General features: G+C 47.9%; 1 protein-coding gene across 6 annotated transcripts in view; it reads right to left on the bottom strand.

The window, feature by feature from the left end:
• The window catches only part of Kalrn (kalirin RhoGEF kinase), a 589,603-nt gene that overhangs the window by 39,039 nt on the left and 524,667 nt on the right, over window positions 1–25,897 (bottom strand). For 4 of the 6 annotated variants that reach the window (XM_038346659.1, XM_038346661.2, XM_038346660.2 and 1 more), the window contains exons 37-47: window positions 24,470–24,565; window positions 14,422–14,552; window positions 9,962–10,028; window positions 9,282–9,385; window positions 9,066–9,135; window positions 8,721–8,807; window positions 7,574–7,666; window positions 6,380–6,430; window positions 5,541–5,618; window positions 2,507–2,692; window positions 1,791–1,962 (exon numbers count right to left, since the gene is read on the bottom strand). In XM_038346659.1, the coding sequence (XP_038202587.1) occupies window positions 1,791–1,962; window positions 2,507–2,692; window positions 5,541–5,618; window positions 6,380–6,430; window positions 7,574–7,666; window positions 8,721–8,807; window positions 9,066–9,135; window positions 9,282–9,385; window positions 9,962–10,028; window positions 14,422–14,552; window positions 24,470–24,565 (1,135 nt within the window). The remainder of the gene's footprint in view (window positions 1–1,790; window positions 1,963–2,506; window positions 2,693–5,540; window positions 5,619–6,379; window positions 6,431–7,573; window positions 7,667–8,720; window positions 8,808–9,065; window positions 9,136–9,281; window positions 9,386–9,961; window positions 10,029–14,421; window positions 14,553–24,469; window positions 24,566–25,897) is intronic. The other 2 variants (XM_038346667.1, XM_038346668.1) reach the window with 1 other exon arrangement.

Raw genomic sequence — 25,897 nt, 5'->3', positions numbered from 1 at the left:
CCCGTCCTGGGGTAGGTATAGCGTAGATAGCCATGATGTCCTGGGGTAGGTGTCCACCTGTATACCCCAGCTTGGCCAGAACAAATCTAACTCCAAAGTCTCCTTTTCATAAAATGAGCTGAGTGAGGCACCCAGAAGCATTGCATCTCACCCAAGGTCCTCAGCTAGGATGGCGCCTCTTACCTTTCCCCCAGCAGCCATTCCCACACTAGACACACAGACAGTAAATGCTATGTTTACATCACCTGAAAGAGTCTAGAAACTGCACCAGCAAGGAGACAGACCAAGGGAGGGCCCGTGAGGATATCTGTGTTTGTGCAAATGCGCGTGGCCATGTGTACATCCCAACAGAGGTAAGAAGTACACCCCAAGGTGGTCCAGTGTTATGTACACATACATGTTTATGTATGTATGGGAATGAAAAAGGACATACACCGCAATCCTTGGTACTGCATTAGTAAGAAGAGATGAGGCACCTGGGGCAGTCTTGTGGGTATGCACAGACATGTATGTACGGGGACATGTGGCTGTGTGTACAGAGCTCAGTTCAGGTAAGAAGAGGCGATACACCTGAAAGTGATGTCTTGTGTGTCTATGTTTGCATGCGTGCATGTTTGTGTATAGACAGGTGTGTGCTCATGAGACTGCATTATTGGTTCCATTTTGCCGTCAGTCTCAGGCACAGCTCAGCAGAGCAGCACTGCCTCCTGGTCCATCTCCTCTCATACAAAGCTGCAGGTGCACAGCTGCAGCAGGAGCAAAAGTGAACCACAAACAAGACAGCAATTCTACTGCACCGTGTGTGCGTGTGTGCGGTGTGTGCGGTGTGTGTGTGTGTGTGTGTGCGTGTGTGTGGTGTGTGTGTGTGTGCGGTGTGTGTGTGTGCGTGTGTGCGGTGTGTGTGCGCGTGCGTGTGTGTGGTGTGTGTGTGTGCGGTGTGTGTGTGCGTGCGCGTGCGTGTGTGTGCGGTGTGTGCGCGCGTGTGTGCATGTGTGCGTGTGTGTGTGCGTGTGTGTGCGTGTGTGTGTGTGCGTGTGTGCGTGCGTGCGTGTGTGTGTGTGTGTGTGGTTTCTTTGTGTAGCCCTGGCTGTCCTGAAACTCTTTCTATAGACCAGGCTGGTCTCGAACTCACAGAGATCTACCTGCCTCTGCTTCTTGAGTGCAGGGATTAAGGGTGTGAACCGTCACCTCTTACGGATACCTGTAGGGTCCACATTATCTGAGTAACCACCAGTTTATTACTGGTGGGAAGTTGGGTACTAATGAGTTAGGCTTAGCAATCATCTTCTTTGAAAGGGGCAAGACCAGCTAGATGGGTAGCTTAGCCAGGCTCTTACCTGTTGGGAAAAGAGGAAGGATTTGAACTGCTTTACCAAACTCCTAGTTATCACTAGATAATCCTAGAGAGCCTATGAAAGTACCAGCCACCCACTATGAGGCGAGAGAACAAGAATCACAGAACTCAGGTCCCTATGATACAGGGTGTGCCTGCTTGTTTTATAATTTCCCCCAAATTATTACCAGTTATCCATGGGGACTACAAAGGCATACATACCCAATATTCTATGGATGAACACCCCTTCGATTAAATACCCCTTTCTCATATCTGTTTGTTCTATTTATGCCTCAAGTTAAGGGGCTTCTGAAGTTTTCTCTGGAGCTATATGAGATTGGAGATCAGACAGAATGTGATCTGGCCTCCTAAATCTCCGTGAACTTAGACCCAAACAAAGATGCTCAGGGGCTGGGCCCCGTGGAATGGCCTTGCTAGAAGCAGGCCTATCACGTACCATTTAGGAAGTCCCTCTGAGTTTCTAGGACTTGATTGATGTCCTGCACCCAGGCCTGCTGGATGTCTGAGTTGGCAGCCTGCAGAATGACCCTCTCTGAAGTCTCCCTGTTCATGAGTGCAAACTTGCAGGGGTCATTGTCGACATTCTCCTCCAGGACCAAGTAATTCATCTGAAATGAAACCAGTTTATCCTTTTCATACTCAAGGAGCCAAACTAAATCAGAGACCCACTACTGTCCTTCAAAGCGGCTCTTTCTAAACTCCCACTTTGTTTTCACTTGCATTTTATGTTTACGTGGGTGTTTTGCCTGCATGTATATCTCTGCATCATGTTTGTGCTCGGTGACTATGAAGATCAGAAGAGGGTATCAGAACCCATGGATCTGGAGTTACAGATGCTTATGAGCCACCATGTGGGTGCGGGGCACCAAACCCACCCCTTCTGGAAGAGCAGTCAGTGCTCTTAAGCGCTAAGGTGTTTCCCCAGCCTCTTCTTAAGTTTTTACTCACAGGAAAGGTCTCCAAATCTTACTGTGGATCTAAGAGTAAAGTGTCTAGCTTCTTTCTGTCTTTGGGTGAATGGCATGACCAAGCATACTTCAAGATCATGCTGAAGACCGGACCTGGGCCTGTGATTGCTTCTCATGGTGATCACCAGGTAGCTTCAGCCCCATGATGCTCTTTGCCCCTCTGCACCCCACTGCCCCTCTTCACCTTGATGCTCCTTTTGAACATGTAGCCTGGGGTTAGGGACCCCTTTCGGAGCAGTTCACTGAAGATGACGATCTGCTCAAAGAGAAACACACGCCGCTCCTTGGTCCGGGACTGCATGCCAGCATCCAGCTCAATCACATAGAATGTGTCTTGTTGCAGAAGCTTGCCCTGGGCCGTTAGGGTGCCCTGATAGAGACAGGGGTGCAGGGAAGGCCGTGAAAATCAGGGAGATGGATTCAGTTCTCGTGGGCTACATATTTCCTATCTCTGGGGGATGTGCAAATAGACCTGACACACAAAGCCTTGGGAGTCTAGCAAGACACCGAATTGGGATCCAATTACTCATCCAGGGATACACTATGGAATTTTCCCTGTTCATATAAGGTTCCTAAAAGGAAAGGGCTTAGGTGATGGAGTCAACAAGAAATAATGCCCCAAATGCCAAAGAACGAATGATCTTGGCCTTATCTGTCCTCCCTTTTGGAGACAGGATCTCACTGCATAGCTTTAGTTAGCCTGAATCTTGCTAGGTAGACTAGGCTAACCTTGATCTCTCAGAGACCTACCTGCCTGTTTTCTGAGTGATAGGATTTTAGACAGGTACCACCTGGCTTGGTGCTTTTTTGTTATTTTGTTTTTAAATTAAAGAAGATTGGTGCTGCTTGGAGCTGGCCTTAGCCTATCTTCCCTCCCTGCTTTGAGAATCTTTCTGCCTGGTTTCTTTGTGGCATGTCTTGGGGGCATGCACATTGTTATGAACCTAGAACCAATTTGTGGCCAAAGAGAGAGTACTATAAACAGGATCTCAAATAACCTGATGACTTGGGTCCCTCTCACCTCCTTCTATTCTTTAAGATAAGGGTATTCTGATGCTTTTGTTAAATAGATCAGCTCCAATTTTTACAAGGCCAGGGATATTTCTCTGGATCTTGTGATCCTTCTTAAAAGGGCTCCAGCTATCAAACCACACACCACCCAGCTGGGGTGGGAAAGCATGTCTGCTTTCCTGGCTTGTAATCAGCATCCCAGAGACATTTTCCAAGGGAATGTATCCATCCAGCAGATCTCACGGAACCTATCGGAAAGCGCCACCATTTTACCATTTATTTATTTAATCGCTGTGCAATAAGAAGACTGACATCTGGGACAGGGGTCTATGAAATGTACTCTGTCTTAGGGACAACTTTTACCCTGTAGTGCAAATGTCAGTCATGCCCTGCACGTGATGCCATATATTCTAAGCATTCCCTGGCACAGGGGTCATTTTTCCCTTTGTGTTGCTGAGAAACACTGACTGCCAAGGTCAGCAAGAGAACAGGCTTATCTCCACCTGGTCCAAAGTTAATATTCAGCCAGTGCCCAGCTAGCCAGGAAAGCTCAACACCCTCCATTAACATTACCCAAGAACGCAATCCGGGGCTCAGGTAGTCAGCACTAAAGGGAAAAACTACAAGGTCTGAGAGGAAGACAATGAGAATGAGGGGCCCAAAGAGGGAGGAGGGGCATGCTCACTGTCCTTCCCAAGCAGCTGTGGGAAGGCAGAGCAGATTCCCTGAGAGTTAACGATGAAAATACAGGACAATGGTGCTTGATTTACAAGAGAAAACTTCACATTCTCGTGTGTGGCTTTACAATGCGCGCGCGTGTGCGCGCACACACACACACACACACACACACACACACACACACAGTCTCAGGTGGGTCAGACAGCACAAACAGATGGCCTCCTTCCACTCCGTGGGCACTTCCCGAAGGGACTCAGAGAAAGCTAGTCAGGGTCCTATTCAGAAAACACTAGGGCATCTAGGTTGAAGAGTAAAAGGTAGCAGAGAACTTGATTTGCTTACAATAGCCCCAGACTTGGTGCGATGCCCGGAGAGAAAAGGAGAAAATCTCTCCAGGCTGACAACAAGAAACCACTGATAAAGTCAAGAGCACATGAGAGCTGAGTACCTCAACTGATGCTAGCATCTGACTGAAGTCTACCTTAGAGAGCTGGGAGCCCATGCAAACCTGCCTCCTGGTCCCTATCATAACAAAGCATGGGGCCCAGGCCGGGGCATGAAGCATGGACTAGAAGGGAGACAGCCCAAGGGAGACTAGAGGACAACCCGAAACCAAGCCGTAGCTTCTCCCACCTTCAGGGACACCACAGCTGGTCTTCCTGCTGCACTTTATCTGGGCTAACCTGTGCTAACTTAGCAGGGCTGGTCTGGGTAGAACCTCTTTCCTAATTATCTCAACTTCCAGGAACCCCTTTGTTCTAAAAAAGAATAATGCAATCTTAGACTCTGGGATTGCTAGGAAATAGGATTTTGAAAGGGGAGATTTGGACAAACACATAATATCATATCCAGAGGGAAGGTAACGAGATTCAGGAAAATGCCACGGGATCCAGAAGATGCCACCAACAAACTGGAGCAAGACTGGGAGGAGACCCTTCCTCATGGTGCCCAGGCCTCAGACTGGTGAGGTGGGACCTCTGTCCTTTAAGCCACATGATGTATATATAGTGTGTTCTGCTATGGCAGCTCTTTCAGACCAGTGTGTCCTCTGGACATCTGCTTTTCTTAAGACTTGTTCCCTTGTCAAGGAACAGAAAGGTGTGATATCTTAAACATTTGCTGATCTAAAAATCCAACCACAATACAGACTTCTAGAAAAGGCCTGCCCCTGAAGAAGAGTTCATTTCCCCACTTGGGTTCCTGGCTTATCACACATTCCATAGATCCTCACCTTTCTTAATCAGGAGGAAGGAAGGGAGGAGACTGTGGCTCAAGCAGTCCTAAGGAACTCTGTCCTTCCCAGTCCCCTTGGAATTCTGACCCCCCAGTTTGGTCAAAAGTGTATTCCTGCCTTATCACTGAGCTTCTGCAATAGCTCCATCTTCCAGATCTGTGAACTGGGGGGGGAGGGCTGTGGTGGGGTGCATGACGGCTTCAAAGGGAAGGACCTCCGTGGCCTGGCTCTCCTCCGTGGCCTGGCTCCTGTCTAGTGGGGGGAGGTGGGCTTAGCAGCACTTTGAAGGGCTCACCTCAAAGCCCTGCAGGCGTCCCAGGTTCATCATGTCGTTGCAGCGTTTGGGAACAAGGCACATTAACTCCACCGCTTTCTGTGGGAAAGAACACATCACTCAGGATGGGGGAACACAATTTGGTAGGAAACTCGCAAACTCAGGGCTGGGAGGAGGAACTTATCTCCCCTAGGCCCTTTGTTTTCAGAGAGGGTGCGGTCCCTCGCTGCTCACTCTCAGAGGACTGTGTGGGGTTTTAGATAGGACAGGCTGGTACTGGCACAAGGGCTCCATGTCACCTGGCCCATCCTTTGTCAACCTCTTGCTTTTTTTTTTTTTTTAACTTTTCTGTGTTGCTTTCAAAATGTCCAAGCAACAGTTTAGCCTGGTTGTTAAAACACAGGCGGTTCTGACCTAAAATAACCTGCCAGGAATGGCTGCAACCTCTTTGGCTTAAAATAATCCCTATGGCGGCACAAAGGAACCACTTAGGGGGTAATCCTCAGCGTGTGCTGGGGGAATGGAAATGGAATAATTTAGTGTTAGGGTCAAAAGGCACTTGGAGTCAGAGACAAAGTTGCATAATGAATCTCTGTAATTTTACCCAGTGTCAAATGTCACCCTCTCTCCCTATGTCCAGCAAGAGCCCCAAACATTAGTGGGCTCGGCTCTGGGCTGGCCCAGGAAAGGATTCTGAAATTCTCCGAAACACTCAGTGCTCAGTAGCGCTTGCTATTCCTCATGTTGCTGAGTAAGAGGGGGAGTGGCTTGGACCCTGGACCTTCTGATCATCTTTTCCCTTTGGGGATGAGACACTGGACAGTCCCTAAGAACAGCAAGCATTACAAGCAGAAACCTACCTCGATATCTGAACACTCCAAACCAGCCTTCTCGCTGTATCGCAGGAAGTCCTGGCAAGGAAGGGTGTGGGAGGGTGAATCAGATAGTAAAATAGCCAGAGAGCCATAAAAGAAAACTTATCGTAAAAATGTAACAACACCCCAAAGACTTTCCTCTCCGGTGGAGGTGGCGATGCTTTGTAGTGGCTGAGAAATGAAATGGCATGAGTCATGTTTGACACTGAGAAAGGCTTCAGAATACGACAGCTAAGGCTGGGAGAAGGGACAGAGGGGAGGAGAGTGGCAGCGTGACAAGACAGACAGGAGAAAGGAAAGTCCAGTCTTTCCCTTCCGCTTGACCTCCTGTTTCCCGAAGAAAACACATCAAGCTAAGTTGTTTAGTATAAGATCAGATCAGGACTATGGAAGGTCTCTAGGGCCACCCCTTCCCTTCTCTTTCTTTCTTTCTTTCTTTCTTTCTTTCTTTCTTTCTTTCTTTCTTTCTTTCTTTCTTTCTTCCTTCCTTCCTTCCTTCCTTCCTTCCTTCCTTTCTTTCTTTTGTTTTTTTTGAGACAGGGTTTCTCTGTGTCACTTTGGATCCTGTCCTTGAACTCACTCTGTAGATCAGGCTGGCCTCGAACTCACAGAGATCCACCTGCCTCTGCTTCTCGAGTGCTGAGATCAAAGGCATGTGCCACCAACGCCCGGCTCTATGTCATTCTTATACTCTTGTTATTTTTGAGGGTTTTGGTGCTGTTTGCTTGCGATAGGGTCCCCTCCACGGCCCAGGCTGGCCACATGCTCATGACCCTTCTTGCTTTCATGTCCTGAATGCTAGGAGGACAGACGAGCAGCACCATGCCTGGCTTATACTTTAGTTTTCAAAGCACTGAGTCAATGGCTATAATAAAGGGGGAGAAGGGTCTCAGGGTGGAAATACTACATAGAGCTGGGGCCCTAGGCTCAGCTCCCCAAGTGAAAGAGGAAAGAGAAAGGGAGAGAGGTGTGGGAAAGACAATATATTAGAGAAAGAAAAACAAGTGGCAAACAACCTTAAGGGCAGAAACAAGGGCCATGCAAGATTCAGGCGCAAGGCTGACAGAGCAACCAGCCGTTTTCCAGGCTGAAGGGCAACGGTACTCCCAATTGCTATGCCCACTGCTCCAGTCTGAGGAGACACTTCTTCAGTCTGGACCCAGGCGTCCAGCTTCTTACCTTGAGTAGCAACTGGTACTTGGTTATTCTCTGAATGGGCTTGATAAGGAAGTCACTAAGGGTCAGCCTTTGATTGATCTCTTGTTTCACCTCCTGAAACACAAAGGTTCAAAGGGGTGAGTGACTTAAGCTCTCCAGAAAAACCTGAGCATCTTCCAGCTACGACTGCCTGCCCCGCCATTCATGAGCTAGGTGTCACACAGCCTCAAGGCCTTGCTTGGTTCTTGAGTTTTCACAGTGAATACTGTCGCACCACGGTCTTCACCTAAGTCCTGGGAGAAAACCTGAAACAGGTACTGTGTTCTCTCTACCACTCCAGGGTAGAATCAGATGAGGGCTTCCCCTCAGACACAGGGTGGGCCAAACACTCAGAGTCCTTCCTAAGGGATGCTGTTGCCTCTTCACCCACAGAAACAATCCTGCCAGGCTGGGGACATCCACACACTTGGAGGTTCTGGACATAGGAATGATATTAGAAACAAAGGATCTCAAAGCTTGGGATGCTATGTGTGGGTCAAGTTCAATGGTGCGAGGGACCAACTCTGATGCTAGCTAGAGGCTGAGAACAAAAGCTGACTATGAGGGGGCTGGAGAGATAGTTCAGCAGTTAAGAGCACTGGCTGCTCTTCCAGAGGACCTGGGTTCAATCCCCAGTAACCACACGGGAGCTCACAACTGTCTGTAACTCCAGTTCCAGGGGATCCGGTATCCTCACACAGATATACATGCAGGCAAAACCACCAATGCACATAAAATAAAAGTAGAGAATTTTTTAAAAAGCTGACTGTGAAATGGTGAGTCCTTTAACCAGGGGACAGTAATTAGCAACAGTCCCAGGGGCAGGTGGGGAAGATGGTGGCCGCAATCTGCTCAGAGGTCATGCAAGAGGGACAAGAGCATCCAGAGAGGGTCTGTGATGGAATCTCTCTGTACACCGAGGCTTGGCAACAGTGTGTCGACAGAGGCACCCCAGTGCTTCTTCAAGCAAAGGTGCCTATGCAGGTGGAGCTAAGAAGCTAACAGCTCTGTGGGGGTAGGTTTCCTGTCATGAAGGCCAGTGGCAGGGGCACCTGTGGGTGGAGGATCTGGGGTGTGTCTCAGTGTGGCTGCCGTGGCCTGAATGTCTCACCCATGAGAAATTGCTCACCTCAAAGTAGGCATCGTATTCGGCCACGATGTACTCGGAACGTGGCTTGTTCTGGCAGTACCACACATAGATGTGCAGCTTCCGCTCCTGGGGACAGCAGAAAATGTGACAATCAGGCACCTGGCTTTCTGCTCACCCCCGCCCCCTCCTCGAGCCAAGAGCAGTTAAGGACAAGGGATGGTCACATGCAGGAAAGAATAGGGCAGTGATATGGCCAAGTGTGTTAAAAACAACAAAACCAGAGTGCTGAGAGAGAGTAAACCAGGAAGAGCCGAAGAGAGCAGGAGTTTTAGAATGAGTGGGTTGGCACCTGGGGAGACGGGAGACAGCCAGGCTCGCACTCACGTGTTTAATGAAGAGCTGGGCCAGTCTGTCTTGCTCTTGGATACATTTTTCCAGTTCAGCCAGGAAAAAACTAAAAGGTAAGAGGAGAAGAAGTCATACTTCTTGGACAGACACCATCTCTCAAGAATGAAATGAATGACAGGAGGCTCCTATCAAACACCCTGCTCATCAGATGCGGGGTGCAGATGCTCCATTCTCGGGTGGCACGGAACTCACTCTTTATGCCAGTCATAAATCTGGTGGATGTTTCCAAACACCATCTTGTCCTTTCCTCGCATATCCTCAGGGACCCCCTTCTCTTCTATTCTCTTCATGAAGCCCTGCACAACAGAGGTGACGTCAGCAGAAGACTTGATAGCATTCTGGGCCAAGCCCCATCCCTCAGCATCCGTGTCAGCCCACACACCATGTGGGGATCTGGAGACAGCACTAGGGTGGCTTCTCCCACTCAGCCAGGCCTCAGCTCCCTCTACATACATTAAAACATTTCCTTCCTCCCTTTCTTCCTTCTTTCCTTCCTTTCCTCTTTCCTTCCTTTTTTAGACAGGGTTTCTCAGTACAGCTCTGGCTGTCCTGAAACTTTCCCTGTAGATCAAGTTATCCTTGAACTCAGAGATCCACCTGCCTCTGTCTCCTGAGTGCTGGGATTAAAGGCGTGTGCCTCCTCTCCCCCTAACATTAAAAAATACTTCAAGAAGAAAACAAAAATCTGCATCCACATTTTGTCTGAATTCTACTATTCTTATTTTCATTTCTGCAAAGCTCCATAAAGTCCAATATGTACAGTCAATAGGGTCCAATTTGCTCCTGACCAGGTGAGCACAGACTGTACACACACACACACACACACACACACACACACACACACACACACACCTCTGCTGCCATCTGCTTACCTCCACCACAATGCCCAGGTCCTTGACGTAATCCTTCTCTGTCTGCACCAGCTCATTCAGGACAAACCTGAGCAAGTGATAAAGACAGCAAGGTTCCTATTCACTATCAAGCAAGGAATTTCCACTGTTAAGATCACAGGAACGTGACTTCAGAAAACGTAACACAATACGACAGTCAAGACTCTCACACAGCACACTAGAAAGATGCCTTCAGCACACACGGAGACTCATTGATGAGATGAGGGTGCAAGGCTTGGGAGGGCTGTCCCCAGGGGGCACAACAGTCAGGCGAGTAGGGGGAGTGTGCCCATTACTTTCCTTCTCCCCCCACCCCCCCTCGCAAGACAAGGTCTCATGTTTCCCAAGCTGCCCTTAATTTCCCTATACAGCCAAAGACGATCATGAAGTTCTGAGCCTCCTGCCTCTGCCTCCTGAGTGCCGGGGTTAGAGATGTAGGTTGCACAGCCAGTTTTAAGCAGTGCTGGGTATTGAACCAGGGACTTTGTACCTGCAAGGCAAGCGCTCTATGAACAAAGCTACACTCCATACCCTCTTGCAGAAACACAGGGTAGAAAGAACGATAACCACTTTTTTTTGCAAACTGAGTTATGAAAGCGTTGAGACTAAGGGATCAACATGATACTTTTAGTCCTTTCTTTTGGCTCCGTTCTTATCTTCGTAAGAGAAGAAAGACGTTTGTGTGTTAACCAGCCTTGAAAGGCTGGGGAGATATTGAGTAAAGCTTCTACAATACATAATCTCCACTTATTCAGGAATGTATCCATGGTAACTGGCCTGGAAAATCCTCAGTCAAGGTCAAAGAACCTAGTTGACTGCAAATATTACATGTTCAGAACTTTGAACACAGCATTCCCTACCCCACGATGTGGGACGGATAATGACAAGAGCATTTGCCTTTCTGGGTTCTTTATGAATTACTTTTATGTCCTAGAGCATTTATTACATACCAGTTACCCCATCTGGGTTTCCTCATGCTTATAACAAGGCAGGGACTGTAAAATTCTATCATCTAGATACTGAGATAAATGGGAAGGTTAGTCAGTTTTGTCCAAACCTACAAAGTGAAGAGCAGAGATGGGATTTGAACCTAAGCATTAAGGATCCAAAGACCATCCTTTCCCAGTAATCTACAGCCTAGGGAACAGACCAGCCAGGCCTCTGGCATCCCTGAGTCTCCACCCAAATGCCACTTCCTTTCTTCAGTTCTGAGAGTCAAACACTGAACAGAAGACACTGTGGTTATGCACAGGCCCCCGAGGTCCTGTGTTTACAGGAGTCGGCAAGAGTTTTGCTTGGAGGCACACCAGTATAGTTTATTTTGGCCCAGTTGACAGAAGGGATGGCACTCTGAGATGTCAACGAGGAGCGGTGACTGATACAACCCAGCAAGTGTTCTAAGCCAGGAAGCAATTCATCTTCAATGCTTTTCTCCAGAGCGCAGAGAAGCTGCTGAGGTCAGGGCCTCAGAGCGCATGGAGGTAGCAAAGAACACATGCTTGCTTTATCTGCGTGCTCAGCACTTCCAGCTGCTTCTCTCCCTCCAACACACGATCCTGTGTTTCAGGCCACAGGAAGGAGCTGGAAATGGCAAATAGAAGCCTTCAGATGTATCTTTAGCATGGGCCAAGTTACTTCCTGGAAGACAGTGGTAAGAGAAAACCCACAGGAAAATGAGAGGGGGAATTTGGGGCTGGCTGGCCCTTTGAGAGGAAGGCCAGTGCCCTGTCGCTGGGTACTGATATTTTTATCTTCAGTTTTGGAGGCTCTAGGAAAGGGAACTGCACTGGGTTCCCATGAAGGGCCAATAAAGTACCGGGAAGATGAGATATCATCAAAAGGTCTACCTGGTGTAGTGGGGAGCCCACCTAACATCTCAGTACTTGAGAGGCCGGAGAATTAAGAGTTTAGGCCAGCCTGGGCTCCATAACAAGACTCATTCAGAAAACGAAACAAAACTAGATTGGTATACACGCTTTCCAAGGCACCTCATGACTAACTGGCAAACGAGTTGGAAATAACGCAATTCTTTTCCATGTCCAATCCCTACAGTAAATGAATGGTATTCTTTGGTCTACCTAAAGTTCTTTCAGCTCCACATGGACTTTGTATTAGTTATTTATCTTTTCAGTCTGACTAAATGCCTGAAAAAAGCAACACTGGTGTTCAGCCCAGTTTCTTCTTGCTTCCTTTCCACTCAGTACAGAACCCATCCCATGGGATGGTGCCACACATGCTTGGGGTGGCTCTTCTGGCAGTGTCCTCACAGACATACCCAGAATTGTGTTTCCCAGGGGGTTCTCATCCATTCAAGCTGACAGTGAAGATTAAGCATCTTGTAACTGCCCCCTTACACACTGGTAGGGGATGCATGGCCTTCCACAGACAATTCTGAGCTTTGGCACTGGCTGGCCCCACTGCTAAGACACTGTTCCTCCATGGCGAGGTCCTTGATCTTCCTGCTCTCTGTGCGAACCCAGAAGAAGTGGTTTCAAACTGCAGCACAGCCTTACCCGTGCTTGATTTTCTTTAGCCTGCTCTGTTTTCTTTCTTCTCCAGGTTCCAACCTACTACTTAATTTATTTTGTTTGTCTGATTTCTCCCATTAGAATGTAAACCTGCCACAAGCGAAGACATTCTGTTGTTGCTATTGTTTGTCTTATCCATTGATTTATCCTACCGGTGAGACAGAAGACATGTCCGACGGGCATCTGGTGAACGGATGGGTGGCTAAAACTGGAGGGCAGCAAGTCCATTCTGAGTGTCTTCTTCCTTCTGGACAAAGGCCACCTGAAATCGTCTTCTCGTGTACCTCTCATTTGGCTCTTTGGTGTCCTCCTGCCATCTGACCGAGCCTCCAAGTCTACACCGCCTTTCTAGCGTCTTAGAGTATTTACAACCGGACACCATTTCATCTGCTCATTCATGTTTGCCGTGAAGTCCAGCAGGTTGGCGTGAGGACGTAAACAGTAAGAGACATTCAACAGGTCGTTTCTCAAGGGGATTCAGGATATGGGAAATGGAAGGTTTGATGAGAATCGGACGAGAGAGAAGCGATGGGTACAGAGAGCTAAAAAGCAACAAGCGTTTCTAGCTTGTTCTAACAAAATCAAACAACATCTCCTTTGGATAACAATGTAACTGATATTCAGGTCCTTTCAGTCAGAGAGACAATTAAAGGCACTGGCTCTTCCAAGGACCACCATTACCTCACAGGTCACTTTCCTGATAGCAGCTTAACTTCCCTGATGTATGCCAGGCAGGACTGGAACCAGTTCCAGTCCTCTCCCCTCCCTGGCTAGTGTCCGACCACAGGAGAAGCTGGGGGAGAGCACGTACTGGGCAAGGCCCAGGAAACCTCACTTTGGAGATGATGGCTCATTCACTAAATTCTTGGGACTCTTATGACCCTCAAAAGGCTCTGGGGGTGAACACAGGTATTAGTTTACACGGCACTTGCTCCTCTTCACGATGCGGTGACAGCCCCGCTTTGAAACCAGGCTCTCACTAAGATGTTAGCACTTCTGCTTCCAAGGAAACAAAGCCCTAAATGTTTACTCTGCATATCTGCCAGCAGCAAAAGGACTTGGCTTCAGTTATTTCTGCTCATTCTTGTGTCTGTGGCCTGGCGAAAGGAGCGACGGATGTAAATGAGAAGAGAAGACAGAATAAGGGGAGACCCTTCACAGCTGCCAAAAAACCCATTCTGAGTGTCCCTCACAACCTCACATCCTGAGTTACAGGCAGCTTGCTTCCAAAGGACTCAACTTCAAAGGAGGCAACTTAAATTCTAGCAGGGCTCTGTTTCTGCTTTGCGGATGTTCAGAGTGGTCCTCAGTATCTCAAATACCAGGAGACTGACTCCGCATCAAGGTAGAGGACTCAAACCTTACACAGCACATGGGTTTTTACAACATGTGAATGGCATCTTACCACTAGTCATTCAAAGCACAGGGGGTTCTTGCAGAACGAAACCTACAAATGGAGGTGAAGCCCCGGGGGGAAGCAGCAGAAATGCACCCCACCAGGCAGGCAGAGAGCCTCTCCTACGCTTCTCTTACCTACTGAACCTGGGGGGCATCTCTTCAGACCATCCCCACCAGACTCTGCCACAGTCAGGGACTCTCTGGGACTGCAGACCCATGGTAACTCCCCCAGTTCTCTGAATCCTATTTTCTTTCAGCAGGTTTTACAGTTGTATTAGATCTTGGTTATAACCACACTTGTCAGTAACAGCTATCTCACAGAATATACCCCCAGCCCAAGCTTCATTAAGATTAATAATAATTATTATTATTCAAAGTGGCTCGCTGATATCAGTGATGCACTGTACAGACCTGGTCATCTTCTAGAAAGGATGAGAATAGTAGATAGACAGCATGGGACCCCTTGGCCACTGCGCAGCACACACATGTACCAGGGTGGGGTGGCAAGTCACTTACATCCTGCCTCTCAGAGCCTTGGCTTTCTGTTCTTCTTCCAGGTTTCTAGGAGGTGTGGGAGGGGTCATCCCCTCATTCAGGCAGCCTGTGGGGTCCTTCAAGCTCCCCCGATAAGAGCCTCCTTCCAGAGTCTAAAAAGAGAAGGATACATAGCCTCAGAGCGAGCACTGGTGAATTATTTGCAAGCTCCGTCTGTCCAGTCTAGCCACAGGCAATATGAAAACCAACAGCGAAACATTGGGAGATCAGAGACCTCTGCCTTCCTGCAGCAGAGAGCTGGTGCCCGCAGTCAGGGTACACAGAGCATCCGTATGCAGCCAATTGCCCAGACATAATGAAATTGTCATGGTGACTTATCTCTGGGTGAGGGCTCCAGCAGGAAAGCTAACCACTGGGATTCTAAACCAAATATGGCACTGGAAAGGGAAACCAGTCATAGGACCACTTCATGCAAATTGATAAGCAAAGGGAAGTGACAGAGCTAGGTGGTGGGAATCATACTTTGTTACATAAATGGCAATACTTTGGAAGAAGACAATGAGATGCAGTCAAGATAGAGCCAGTGGTGGTGGCCTTTTCTAAAAACATCTTTGTTAAGGTTATTTAACAAGAGCTTTCTTTTAGTAATCCTCATTTCTGTTAACCAAGGTGCTACTTAACTTTAAAAAAAAATCAGGAAATGGATTAATAATCTAGAAGCAGCTGAGAAAAGGAGCCTGCGGTCTAGCTCCAGGTCTGACGGGCACAGTGTACTCTTGCAAGGGACATGAAACTGTCTTGTGGGTCCTTGGGTTTTCAGATCAGATTCTCCATTTTAGCAAACTTTTAAGGAACAGAGATGATACTTGTACAAACTCCAGGAAAAGTTCAAAGTGGCGCACAGGTGAGTCTCTCTCTGTGGCTGGCATTGGTAACAGTGACATACTCAAACCGTAACATACTCAAGTTGTAACTGGCAGTAGGACCACACTCTCTGGGGCCAAACTAACATTTTAATGTATTAAGTTTATTTGCTTAATGTATATTTGGGATATCATCATATAGGCCTTTGAAGATTTTTTTAAAATTAATTTTGGCAGACATCTATGCAATAAATTTTAGCTCTTTTTACTGCCCAATCACCCCATTTCATCCTCCCGCTTCTCTAGTTAAAACTCTTCTCATCTCTGAGTGTGACTCACAGAGAAACAGGGCTGTCTCATGAGCATGGGTGGGAGGTTATTTATTTGAGTATAAGCAACTTAGCAGTGGCTACACCGCTGAATAAAGTGACATCTCCCCCAAGTAACTGTTAATAGCTGTTGGGGACAGGGGCTTAGGAGTCCTTCCCCCTTTCATGATGAAATGTTGCTGGGTCTAATCCTGTACAGGTCTTGTGTAGTCAGATTTTTCTTTGAGACGCCAACTCACAAATAACGACATAGAGAATTATTATTAATTATGAAAGTCTTAGCTTAGGCTTGTTCCGCTAGCTCTTATAATTTAAATTAACCTGATCTTATTAAAATTTGCTTTGCCTTGTGGCTTTTTACCTTTCTTTCATTCTGTATGTCTGACTCCCTCCATGTCTCATTGGCAGCTCCTCTGCCTTTTGCTCCATCTCCTCTTCTTCCTTTCTCTTTACAGATGTCCCGCCTACACCTCCTGCCTAGGTACTGGCTATTCAGCTTTTTATGACACAGCACCACACCTTCACGCAGTATACAATAGCCCACCACAGTCTTGTCAGACAGCCATAGCTGCTTTGAATTCATGGGTACAAGAGCCATGCCATGTCTAGAAGACAAGGTTCTGCAACATCCCACCCCATCTTCCAACCCTTCCATTCTTTCCAACCCCTTGTCTGCAGTGTTCCCTGAGCATGAGAGCTGGGCTGTATGTAATGCAAGTACCCTGGGCAAAAAGACCACCCAGTGACACTAAGCATTTGGTTCTGGGGATTGGTAGAAGCAATGCAGAGAGACAGTAATCCTAGAGATCAAGATCAAGGTGGGCATCTATAACACAAGCACGAAAGACACAGGCCAGCTATCTAAGGGGCCTGACTATGCCAGCCCCTATGGTTTCGAAAGGCTTCATTTAGTAGTCTTTGGAAACATCAGGCCTAAGACATAAGCCACAGAGATCAAACAATGCAAAGAGCAGAGAGGGTAGAACAAAGGCTGTGGCTGGTCTGCACTCGGGAGCATCCATCACCAGCTCTCTCAGCTGCTGTATTTCAACAGAAGCCAAACAGAGGCAGGAAAGAACATTCCAGGGAGATGAGACAAAGCAAATGTGGTACCCGGTAGGAGAAAAGATGAAGAATATTAAGACTTGAGTCTTCAAAACTTAATGTTGAACAGCAACATTGGCCTTCTCCCCAACTCCCCAAATTGGTAGACTATGCCAAGGGTCAAACACGAATCTGTTGCCAACCCTAGAATTAAAAGTACTGACGATGTCTTCCAACTTGAGAGAGAGAAAACTACTTTCCACTTGACATAAAGGTGTTTACAGAACAAGTAATCAACCGTGGATGCTGTTATATCCAGAACAGCAGTATAGGCTAAAAATAAAGAAGGGTCGAGAAGGGTTGAGCTACATTTATAGATACAGGATTGGTAACCTGCTATTAAGGAAATTAGAATGTCTGGTGCTGAGGCTTGACAAGCCAGTGGACGGGCAGCCTTCCAGGACATGTCCCCTGGTGCCATCACCAGAGACAGGCTCCAGCACAGATGGACCCAGCTGGGGACGGATCTGATTAGTATCTTTTACTTCCCATCTCTCTCACCGTCCTGTTGTGGCCTTTGTTCTGTGGCCTGTAGGCTGGTGGGAAGGTGAGTGCCAGGCCCAGCAAGCAGGCCGCTGTCTCCAGGGTGCATGGCTCAACCAGCATGGCATGGTCCAATCTGTCTACAGAGTGAAGGGCCTCTAAGGAGCTCAATGTGCCACACGGGAATATCTGCCTTTCTCTCTTGACTTTGTTTGAGCAAAGAAGTCGGGTTATCTCTTAGGGGAGGACTCTGGGCCAGTCAGGAGAGTGTCACAGTGGAAGGGAAATAAAGGACCTGACCCAGTTCTTAGGCTGGGCAGCCTGCCTGGAACGATGGAGCTGGCTCTCTTGCTTATAGTCATTCCAGAGTGACCCCCTATGAGGACTCAGCTGCCTGAGCTAAAGCTGGATACAGGGATCCAGCCTAGGGCCACCAGGGTAACTTGTCATCAGTGCTGTCCCCAGGAGGAAAGAGACAGTGGTTGCCAGTCTGTCTCCGTAGTCAAAACTTCTGCCCCACCTGTGGTTCAGGGCCACAGCATCCAGCAGATAAAAGAGAAGTGAACCAGGAAGGAACAATATAAGTTCCTAAGGCTAATCCAAGGTCAGGGGCTAGAAATGCAAAGAGGATTCAAATAGGTGGCTTACAATGGAGGAAGGCCACTGTCCTGGTGAAGTGATCGTGTTCCCTAGTCCCTGGGTCTTGGGGCACATGCCCTCGCTCTGCTCCGGTGAGCACTTTCATTCTCCCTGTTCGCCCCTCATCACGCAGCATGGCAATCAATGCCTTATTTGTACAAAAACAAAAACAGTCAAGCATCTACGACATTAAAGGCTGAATACTTGAAAACGCTGGAGAAATGAGGCTGAGTAGGAGTCTCGGACCTTCATGATCTACCGCACATTGGGTGTGCTGACAGGAGGCCATGGAGGCCAGCAAAAGGCGCAGGCGGCTCCAGAGCGGGAGGGAGAGAGCAGAGAAGGACTTCATGGAAAAGGAGAAGCTCAGTGAGGTTATCCCTGTGATGTTCTGGGGGATTGGCCCAGACTCCCCAGGGGTCCCCAGATTCAGGGATGCTCAAGTCCCTTATAAAATGGCTTAGTGTTTTCATATAACTTACATCCATTCTCCTATATAGTTAACTCATTTCTGTATTTTTTTTAGTATAAAATATAATGTAAATGTACCATGTAATGATTGTTACACTGTCTTGCTTAGGGACCAGTGACAAGAAAAAAAAAAGTCAATACATGTTCAATGCAGATGCCATTTTCCCCCAAAGATTTCTGATCTGAGCTTGGGTGAAGCCACAGAAGAGGAATACAAGGATGTGAAGGGCTGGCTGTTCTGAGATATTAAGGCGGGGAAAATAACTTCGCTGGATATAGCAACGGGAGAGCATTCCTGGCAGGGACTGCACTGTGAGAAAGGTCATGGAGTGGAATCACATGGGATGAGCTACAAACCTGCAGCAGGTAGAACTGGATGTGTGTGCAGAGGGACTGGCAGAAGACCATGTTAGTGAGTGGCACGTGTGTGTGCGTGTGTGTGTGTGTGTGTGTGTGCGTGCTCTAGTGAGTGGGGGTGGGTGCTAGTGAGCAGGGGGTGGGTGGGAACCAGAAAAGGAAGAACTGACTTCACAAGGAATGACATCAGATCCTAGAGACACACAGATGACATCTTAAAGAGCCTGTCCGGGGCAATTAAGCAGGAGAGTAACGTTGGACTTAAGTTTGAGAAAGACCACTCTCAACATTCCAAAGAGCTTTTCAGGTTACAGGAAAATGTTTTTGACGGAACAATAAAGGAGAGCGGGATTTAAAATCTTAATACTATGATTACATTATTGGTCAAAGGCTCTGACAGAAACACATGAAACCCTAACACTGAATGTATCCAGATGATGAAGATCTCTGCTCAGACTCTTGTAATTTTTCCAATTTTTCCTGAATGAGCATATATAAAGCTTCCATTAAGTGTTTTAAAAGGCAAGGCATCCCTCTGCCAATCACACAGAGAGATGCCAGACTAAACTCTGGGAGGGACTGACAGCAACTGTATAGGCTGGAGGGCCCTCGGAGCATTAATCTTAGCGTGTGGACTCTAAGGAAGACTCCATGCTGGATTTCAAAGCTCAAGTGACTATCCTGTGGCTTCCTGAGTGGAGATCAAGGTTCATCCAATGAGATAACAGGGAAGTCGCCGGCCCAGCACCAATCACCACATCAAACAGTCCCCTCTTGGCTGCTCCTATTATAGAAACTTCTTCGTCACACCCTTAGGATAGTTATTATACATTGGGTGGGAAGAAGCAGAGGCCAGGGAAGCAAACAAATACTGGTTGGTGAGAGCAGAAAGAAAAGGAAACTTCGCATGCTGTGGGTGGGAGTGAAGGCTGGGATGCAGTAGTTCCTAAGGAGATGAAAGCTAGAGCCATCATATCATGCTCCAGCTGGGTGTGGTGGCGCACGCCTATAATCCCAGCACTAGGGAGACAGAGACAGGCAGATGTCTGAGTTGAGGGCACCCTGGTCTACAGAGTGAGCTCCAGGACAGTCAGGGCTACACAGTGAAACCCTGTCTGGGAAACAAAACAAAATTCTGCCTTTTGCCACATTATGGATAAACTTGGAGAACCTGATGCCAAGAGAAATAAGCCAGACACAGAGAAAAGAATGTCACATTATCTCTCTTATAAGAAAAAAATTTTTAATCAAGAGTCAAGTTTACATGGAGTCAGAGAACGAAATCGAGGCTACCGGAGGTGGAGGGAGAGGGAGGGGGAGGAAGGGACAACAGAACTCTGAGGAGAAGGGTACAGATGTGTGACATGAATCGTCCCAGAGCTCTCACTCACAGCCTGAGGGCTGCACTTAACATCAGGGGCCTCTGTCAAACAGATCTGGGTATCCTTGCCACACGGGAAATAACCATGTGAAATAACAGCTGTGTTAGCTTGCCTCTCAGTACAGTGAATGTGTGTGTGTGTGTGTTTCTCATGTTGGAAAGCTCACATTTAGACACTAATGTACTTTTAAAAAAATATAAACTCTCTCCCGGACAAAAAAAAAATCAGAACTAAGCCATTCTCACTAGGGTCAGCTATAGAGCATCTACACAGTGAAAAAAAACTGAGGTGTGGGATCTCCAGGCAAATGATACTGCAAGATGGTGATTTGGGGTTTTGATTTTTGTTATTGTTGTTTTGTTTTGTTTTTTGATACAGTGTTTCTCTATGTAACAGCCCTGGCTGTCCTGGAACTCACTCTGTAGACCAGGCTGGCCTTAAACTCATAGAGATCCATATGCCTCTGCCTCCCTTGCCTCTGAGAAGGGCTGGGATTAAAGGCATGTGTTACCACTACCAGGCAGGTTCTAAATTTTTGTTGGAATTCTAACCTTTCCTATTCCGAATCTTACGAATCCTTACCAGAAGGTTGCCGGATGACCCAGGTCCTGAAAACATGCACCCCCAGAAGAGGTACGATGGGCCACTGCTTCATCTCCTCTAGATTCTGAGCTTGTGCTAACTCTACAGGGCTGTCGACTACACGAGTTGATTGATGTAAAAGGGACGGCAAAGCACAGACACACACATACCCTGGCCTGAGCCACAAGTGACCCTGGCTGCTCTCAAACCAGCAGAGACAGAGGGTAGAGTCTTGCTGAAGTCAACTTGTACATTTCTCAGTCACCAGGGAGAACAAGCCAGAGCTCCCACTGGCTAGCCCTGCTACCTTGGAGGTGGGAGATTATCAAGATGCAGCCACTGGGCCATGAGAGTGGAGTGAGCTGCTAGGGTGTGCCACCAAAACAAGCACTAAGGTGGCTTTCTTTCCTAGAGGTTCAGTCCTGTGTAACAGGCAGGTGGCAGAACACACTAGACTGTCACATGGCCAGGAAGATATGGCTGCTTAGCCTTGGAGGATGAAACCAAATGGTATCATCTACTAAACTGTAACATTCACCCACGACCAATCTACTGGTTGGCAAGTACCAAGTCTCCATATCCCACACTAGGTCTTGGAAGCCAGAGACAACACAGTTCTTTTTGGTTGCCCAAAGAGCTAACATTTGTAGATGCCTGCTTATCAGTGTGTGAAGCATGGCCGTGCCTATGCCATCATCTTGAGATCAGATTCAGGCCAACAGATTCATCATCATCAGGAGCACCGAAATGACAAGTTATTTCTCTGGGGCTATGCTATCAGTAGGAGCCCAGGACTGAAACCTTCACCTTCCTAGTTCTTTACAAACTTGCTACCAGTCAGAACCATAGCTGCTAAAGACTAAAAAAAAATCTTATCAAGACTCACATGGGTGAATGGTGGTGTACGCCTTTAATCCCAGCACTCAGGAGGCAGAGGCAGGCAGATCTCTGTGAGTTCGAGACCAGCCTGGTCTAAAGAGTGAGTAGCAGGACAGCTAAGGCTACACAGTGAAACCCTGGCTTGAAACTCTGCACCTCCACCAAAGAAGACTCACATGGGGAAAGCAGAAAAAGTGTTTCTGGAGGCTCTTCCAGGATTTATCTGCACTGGAGGCAAGCCTGCAAATCCTACTTTCATTCTCCAATAGCAGCTTCTGGAAAGCTGATGCGGAACCATGGCGCAAACGTGCCCAAGGGACTGTGCTGGAGCAGCCCTGGGACGACACGGGAGACCTCGCAGCCCTTGGGTAGAACTAGGGAGCCAAATGACTTCTCAGCACAGAATCTGATGCCATTCTTTGAACACTTAATAGAGAAATGTCTGACAGAGTCTGCACTAAAGCAAACTGTAAAATAAAATGAGATTCTTAATCGGGAAGAACTCTGCTGGTTCTTCCTCACACCACATTAAGACAACTGCCTCCAGGTCCAGGTTCTTTCCTCCGGAGCAAGTATGAGACCAACCTTTCCCTTCCCACGGCAGCGCTTCAGGCATTGGAAGACAGCCTTCCCCACACGTTTCTCCCCAAACTTAATCTCCGTTTCTTCAGCTTTCATTCAAATAACATGGACCACATGGTACAGGCTACTTCCTCCAGGGCCCTTCCAGTTCTTTTAAGGACGTGCTAGACGGCTGCATCTAGGATGAATAGATTACTCATACACAGCTCATCAAGGTGTGGCCGAGCGGCCTGGAGTTCAGTGGCACCATTGACTCTTGACTTGCACACTGAACTTTGGCTGAGCAAGTCTGTGACTCTATCGCCGACACAGAGACTCAACTTCAAATGACCAAGTGTGTGAGGCCACTGGCTACTTTGGCAGCCTCTATGCTGCTGTGCTCCATCAGATAAACCCCAGAATGTTTTTAATGATTCTTTCTTTAAAGTGAAAAGCTAATGAGGAATAAATAGGAATTTATTTTGGAGGTAAAAACGCAACTCCGTGTTCTCAAACATGGCTGAAATAGCCTCCGTTTACTGGTGTGCTCCACACAGTGGGTTGCTCCATGGCCATGCTATAGTGGGATGGGAAGGACAGAAGGGGAGAAGAAAAATAATCAAATTTTGGTGAGAAAATTCTAAGAAACCAAATCACCATTCCTTCATTCTTAGTATGAGTTTGGTTTCGAGACATCTCTGCCACTGTGGGCTCCACATAGATCTTCAAGAAGTAATTATTGGTGAGAGAAGTTAACGCTTTTCTTATGGCAAACTTACCACAGAAAGGGCATTTTATTTGGTAGTTGTTTATTGAGAGCCCGGGATTGGGCCTGTGAACTCTGACCTCACCCCATACTCCCTCCTCTCTGTCTGGGACATTTACCCCTGTGGAGTATCCCAATAATTTTGCTCATGTCTTTAATACTAGTCCCACTGATCACATAAAGCAGAGCCAACAGTACGAAGGTTAGCAATAGTAAGCAGCGGGGTAAAGGTCACCCCGAATAGAAGCAGATACGAGTTTTTGGAACAAGTATTCGTGAAAAAGTTACTAAGTGTAAAGACTACTATGTATTAATGGAAGGAAAAAAGAGCAATACCACCTCGAATAACTTACAAGCAGGGAGAAAGTCGCAAATGCAAACATTCCGCTATTTTAACAATAACAGAGCTATCTCTGATAGCATGAAGCTTTAGGACTACAGTGGGACTTCAGAGGAAATCTGGCCAGGACTGGTAGGGGACGTCTTTGTGAGAGATGAAACTGGGTGGGGCCCTGAAGTACTGCTACTGTGTATTAGATAAGCAAAAGTAAGGAGAACATTCCAGAGAAATGGGGGTGATAGGCACAAAAACAATAACAAGAGGGTGACTTCGTTAAGTCAATAAGTCAACGCAGTGTCCGCGATAGCCACAGGGCGAGACGACAGGGAAGCGGACGGCCTTCTTCAAGAACTTGCCTTCTCACCCAAACCACCATCTACTGACACCGTTTGCGTTCTGTTCGCAACCATGAGGCGAGGCGGCTGGCCTGGGAGAGGACGCGCCGCTGTCCTCCAGTCCCTAGGCTGAGGGGAGGAGGGTTAGCGGTGCTGATTAAGGACCCTTTCCAGCAGAAGTCTGGTGGAAGAGCAGCGAATTAGTCGCATGAGAATGGCAGGAAAAGCTAAACAGGTGGACCACAGAGAGAGACAGCAAGACGCTTGGAACTGCTGCCCCGTCGTTTACACTCACAAACATAGGGGGCCAGAGGGACAGCTCAACCGAGTGATCCGCCTGGGAGGAGCATTAGCCCACCACTGAAATCCTGAGCCAGCTCGGGCTAATTGCCCTTCCTTCTGGTACTATGATTGGCCCATAAGATAGTCATGGGCTAGACCAGTTGTTTGTGGCTCATGTTTGTCTTCCCCATGTGACAGAGATACATTCTGGCTCTCTCAATTTCTTGAGGCAAGGTTACTCACACATGCCTCAAATCCTTGATTAGCAATGGCCTAATCTCTAAGGCCTGGTAAACTAGAAAGTCTCCGAATGAACCTGCCCGGTTCTTTAGGAATCCACGTTCTGTCTCAGCAGCACACGACACTGGCCTCCGGGCTAGCCTGAGACACCGCAGTCAGTGACTGAGTGCCATGCGTTGCGTCTAGGAACCACTGCTCAGTTTTCAGCCAAGAGTATTTCTTTGCCTTGGAAACTCCACGGTTCATTTACCTCAACCATAAAGGCCTCGTTGAGTCCCTGCGCCAACCCCACAGAAAGCTGAAAAGGCTCCTGGGGCATTTTTCAGAAGCCGCCATTACACAAAATTAAGCTACAGGAGGAATGAGTGAAATCAGGATATGGCTGACTGATTTGAGGCCCCGGACGCCACACGAGGTGAGATGCGACACAGAGCTGCCTCCGGGATGCCCACTTACCAGCTTGCTTTTGACCAGCTTTTCTATGGCACTGACAAGGTCGGCAGCAGTGGGTACTTCAGTGGAAGCCTGCCGGGCTGCCAGCAGAGAGGAGGACTGTAAGACATTGGACAGCAAAGGTAAAGCAGATTAGCAAGAAAAGAGGAACAGCAGTTAGGAAGCAAAGCAGACAGTCCAAAGTGCGAGGCAGGCTAGGAAAAGCACAGCTCCGTGTTCAGAGGACAGAGAAGACAGAGGGAGACGGGGTGGGGTCGGGAGGCCAGTCGGGTATAGGTAGGTCTACAGACCCCTTGTCAAAGTACTGGGCCTGGTTCTCCTTTGAGGCTGAGGGGAGGGGTTTATTGACTCCACCAGGAAACTCACAGGCAAGGACTATGCAGACTGATACCAGGGCATGGGAACTGCTCTGAGGGAGATCAGGACTTCAGCCTTTTGTGGTAGCCCATTGCCGTTCCATGATCTGGGAGGTATGGGACTATTCCAGCCTCCCATGTGTGTGAAAGAGATAAAGGCCATGTTGTGCTACAGCCTTAGCTGGGGATCATCACTGTGTGTCAAGCAAGCTGGACACCTCTCCTCATATCTTTTTCCTCCCTTTCCCTCCCATTTACACACCCGCACTCATGAACACATGCAAGGCACACACACGCATGCACTCACGCATGCAAGGCACTGGTAAGACTCTCAAGAGTAAGTACTAAAAGATAGTTGTGTCCATGCTGGGGTTCCCAGAGACCACCTTGCTCACATCAAAGGGAGCCTCAACTGCAGGCCTCTCTGGGTCCCTCCCGTGGACCAGTGGCAAGGCTTCCTGTAGTGGCTGTGTGCACAATGGCTGGGTGTTCCTCTCACACATGGAAGGACCGTTCTTGTTTATTAGTTCCATCCTCCTGAAGGGATGTGATGGCTCCCTCTGCAGCTTTGTGTGTTTCTTGTCCAGGGCATCGGGGCAGAGGGCAGTGACGGTCCCAGGCTGGGACACGAGGAAAATGAGTGTGAGCATAGAAAGAGCTACGTCCTGGGCTTGACCAGGCTTCACTCTTCCCCTTCAGGTTGGGGAAGAGTTTCAAAAGGGCTTTTAATGACACTGGGCTTTGTCTCTACTGCACGTACTGGCTTCTTGGGATCCTATTCTCTTTGGATGTATGTATACCTTGCTCAACCTAGATGTAGTAGGACTTTCCACAGGGCGGAGTGCATTGCCGTCTCTTAGGATTGGAGGGGGAAGCGGTGGGAGGGTCCATGGAGAGAGTGGGAGGGGAGTGGGAGGAGGGGAGGGAGTGGAAATTTGGATTGGTATTTTTATTTTAAGCAATTAAATAAAAAGGGCTTTTAAGTCTTTGCTTCTAAGATTGGGAGAGATCAAATACAAGCAATTAAGAAAGACAACACTACTTTTTTCTCCCATCTTTTGGGAGAATGCAGGAA

The sequence above is a fragment of the Arvicola amphibius genome, chromosome 10 (assembly GCF_903992535.2).
Source record: "Arvicola amphibius chromosome 10, mArvAmp1.2, whole genome shotgun sequence".
In the NCBI taxonomy this organism is placed as follows: domain Eukaryota; kingdom Metazoa; phylum Chordata; class Mammalia; order Rodentia; family Cricetidae; genus Arvicola; species Arvicola amphibius.
This window is presented reverse-complemented; position numbering and strand designations above follow the sequence as displayed.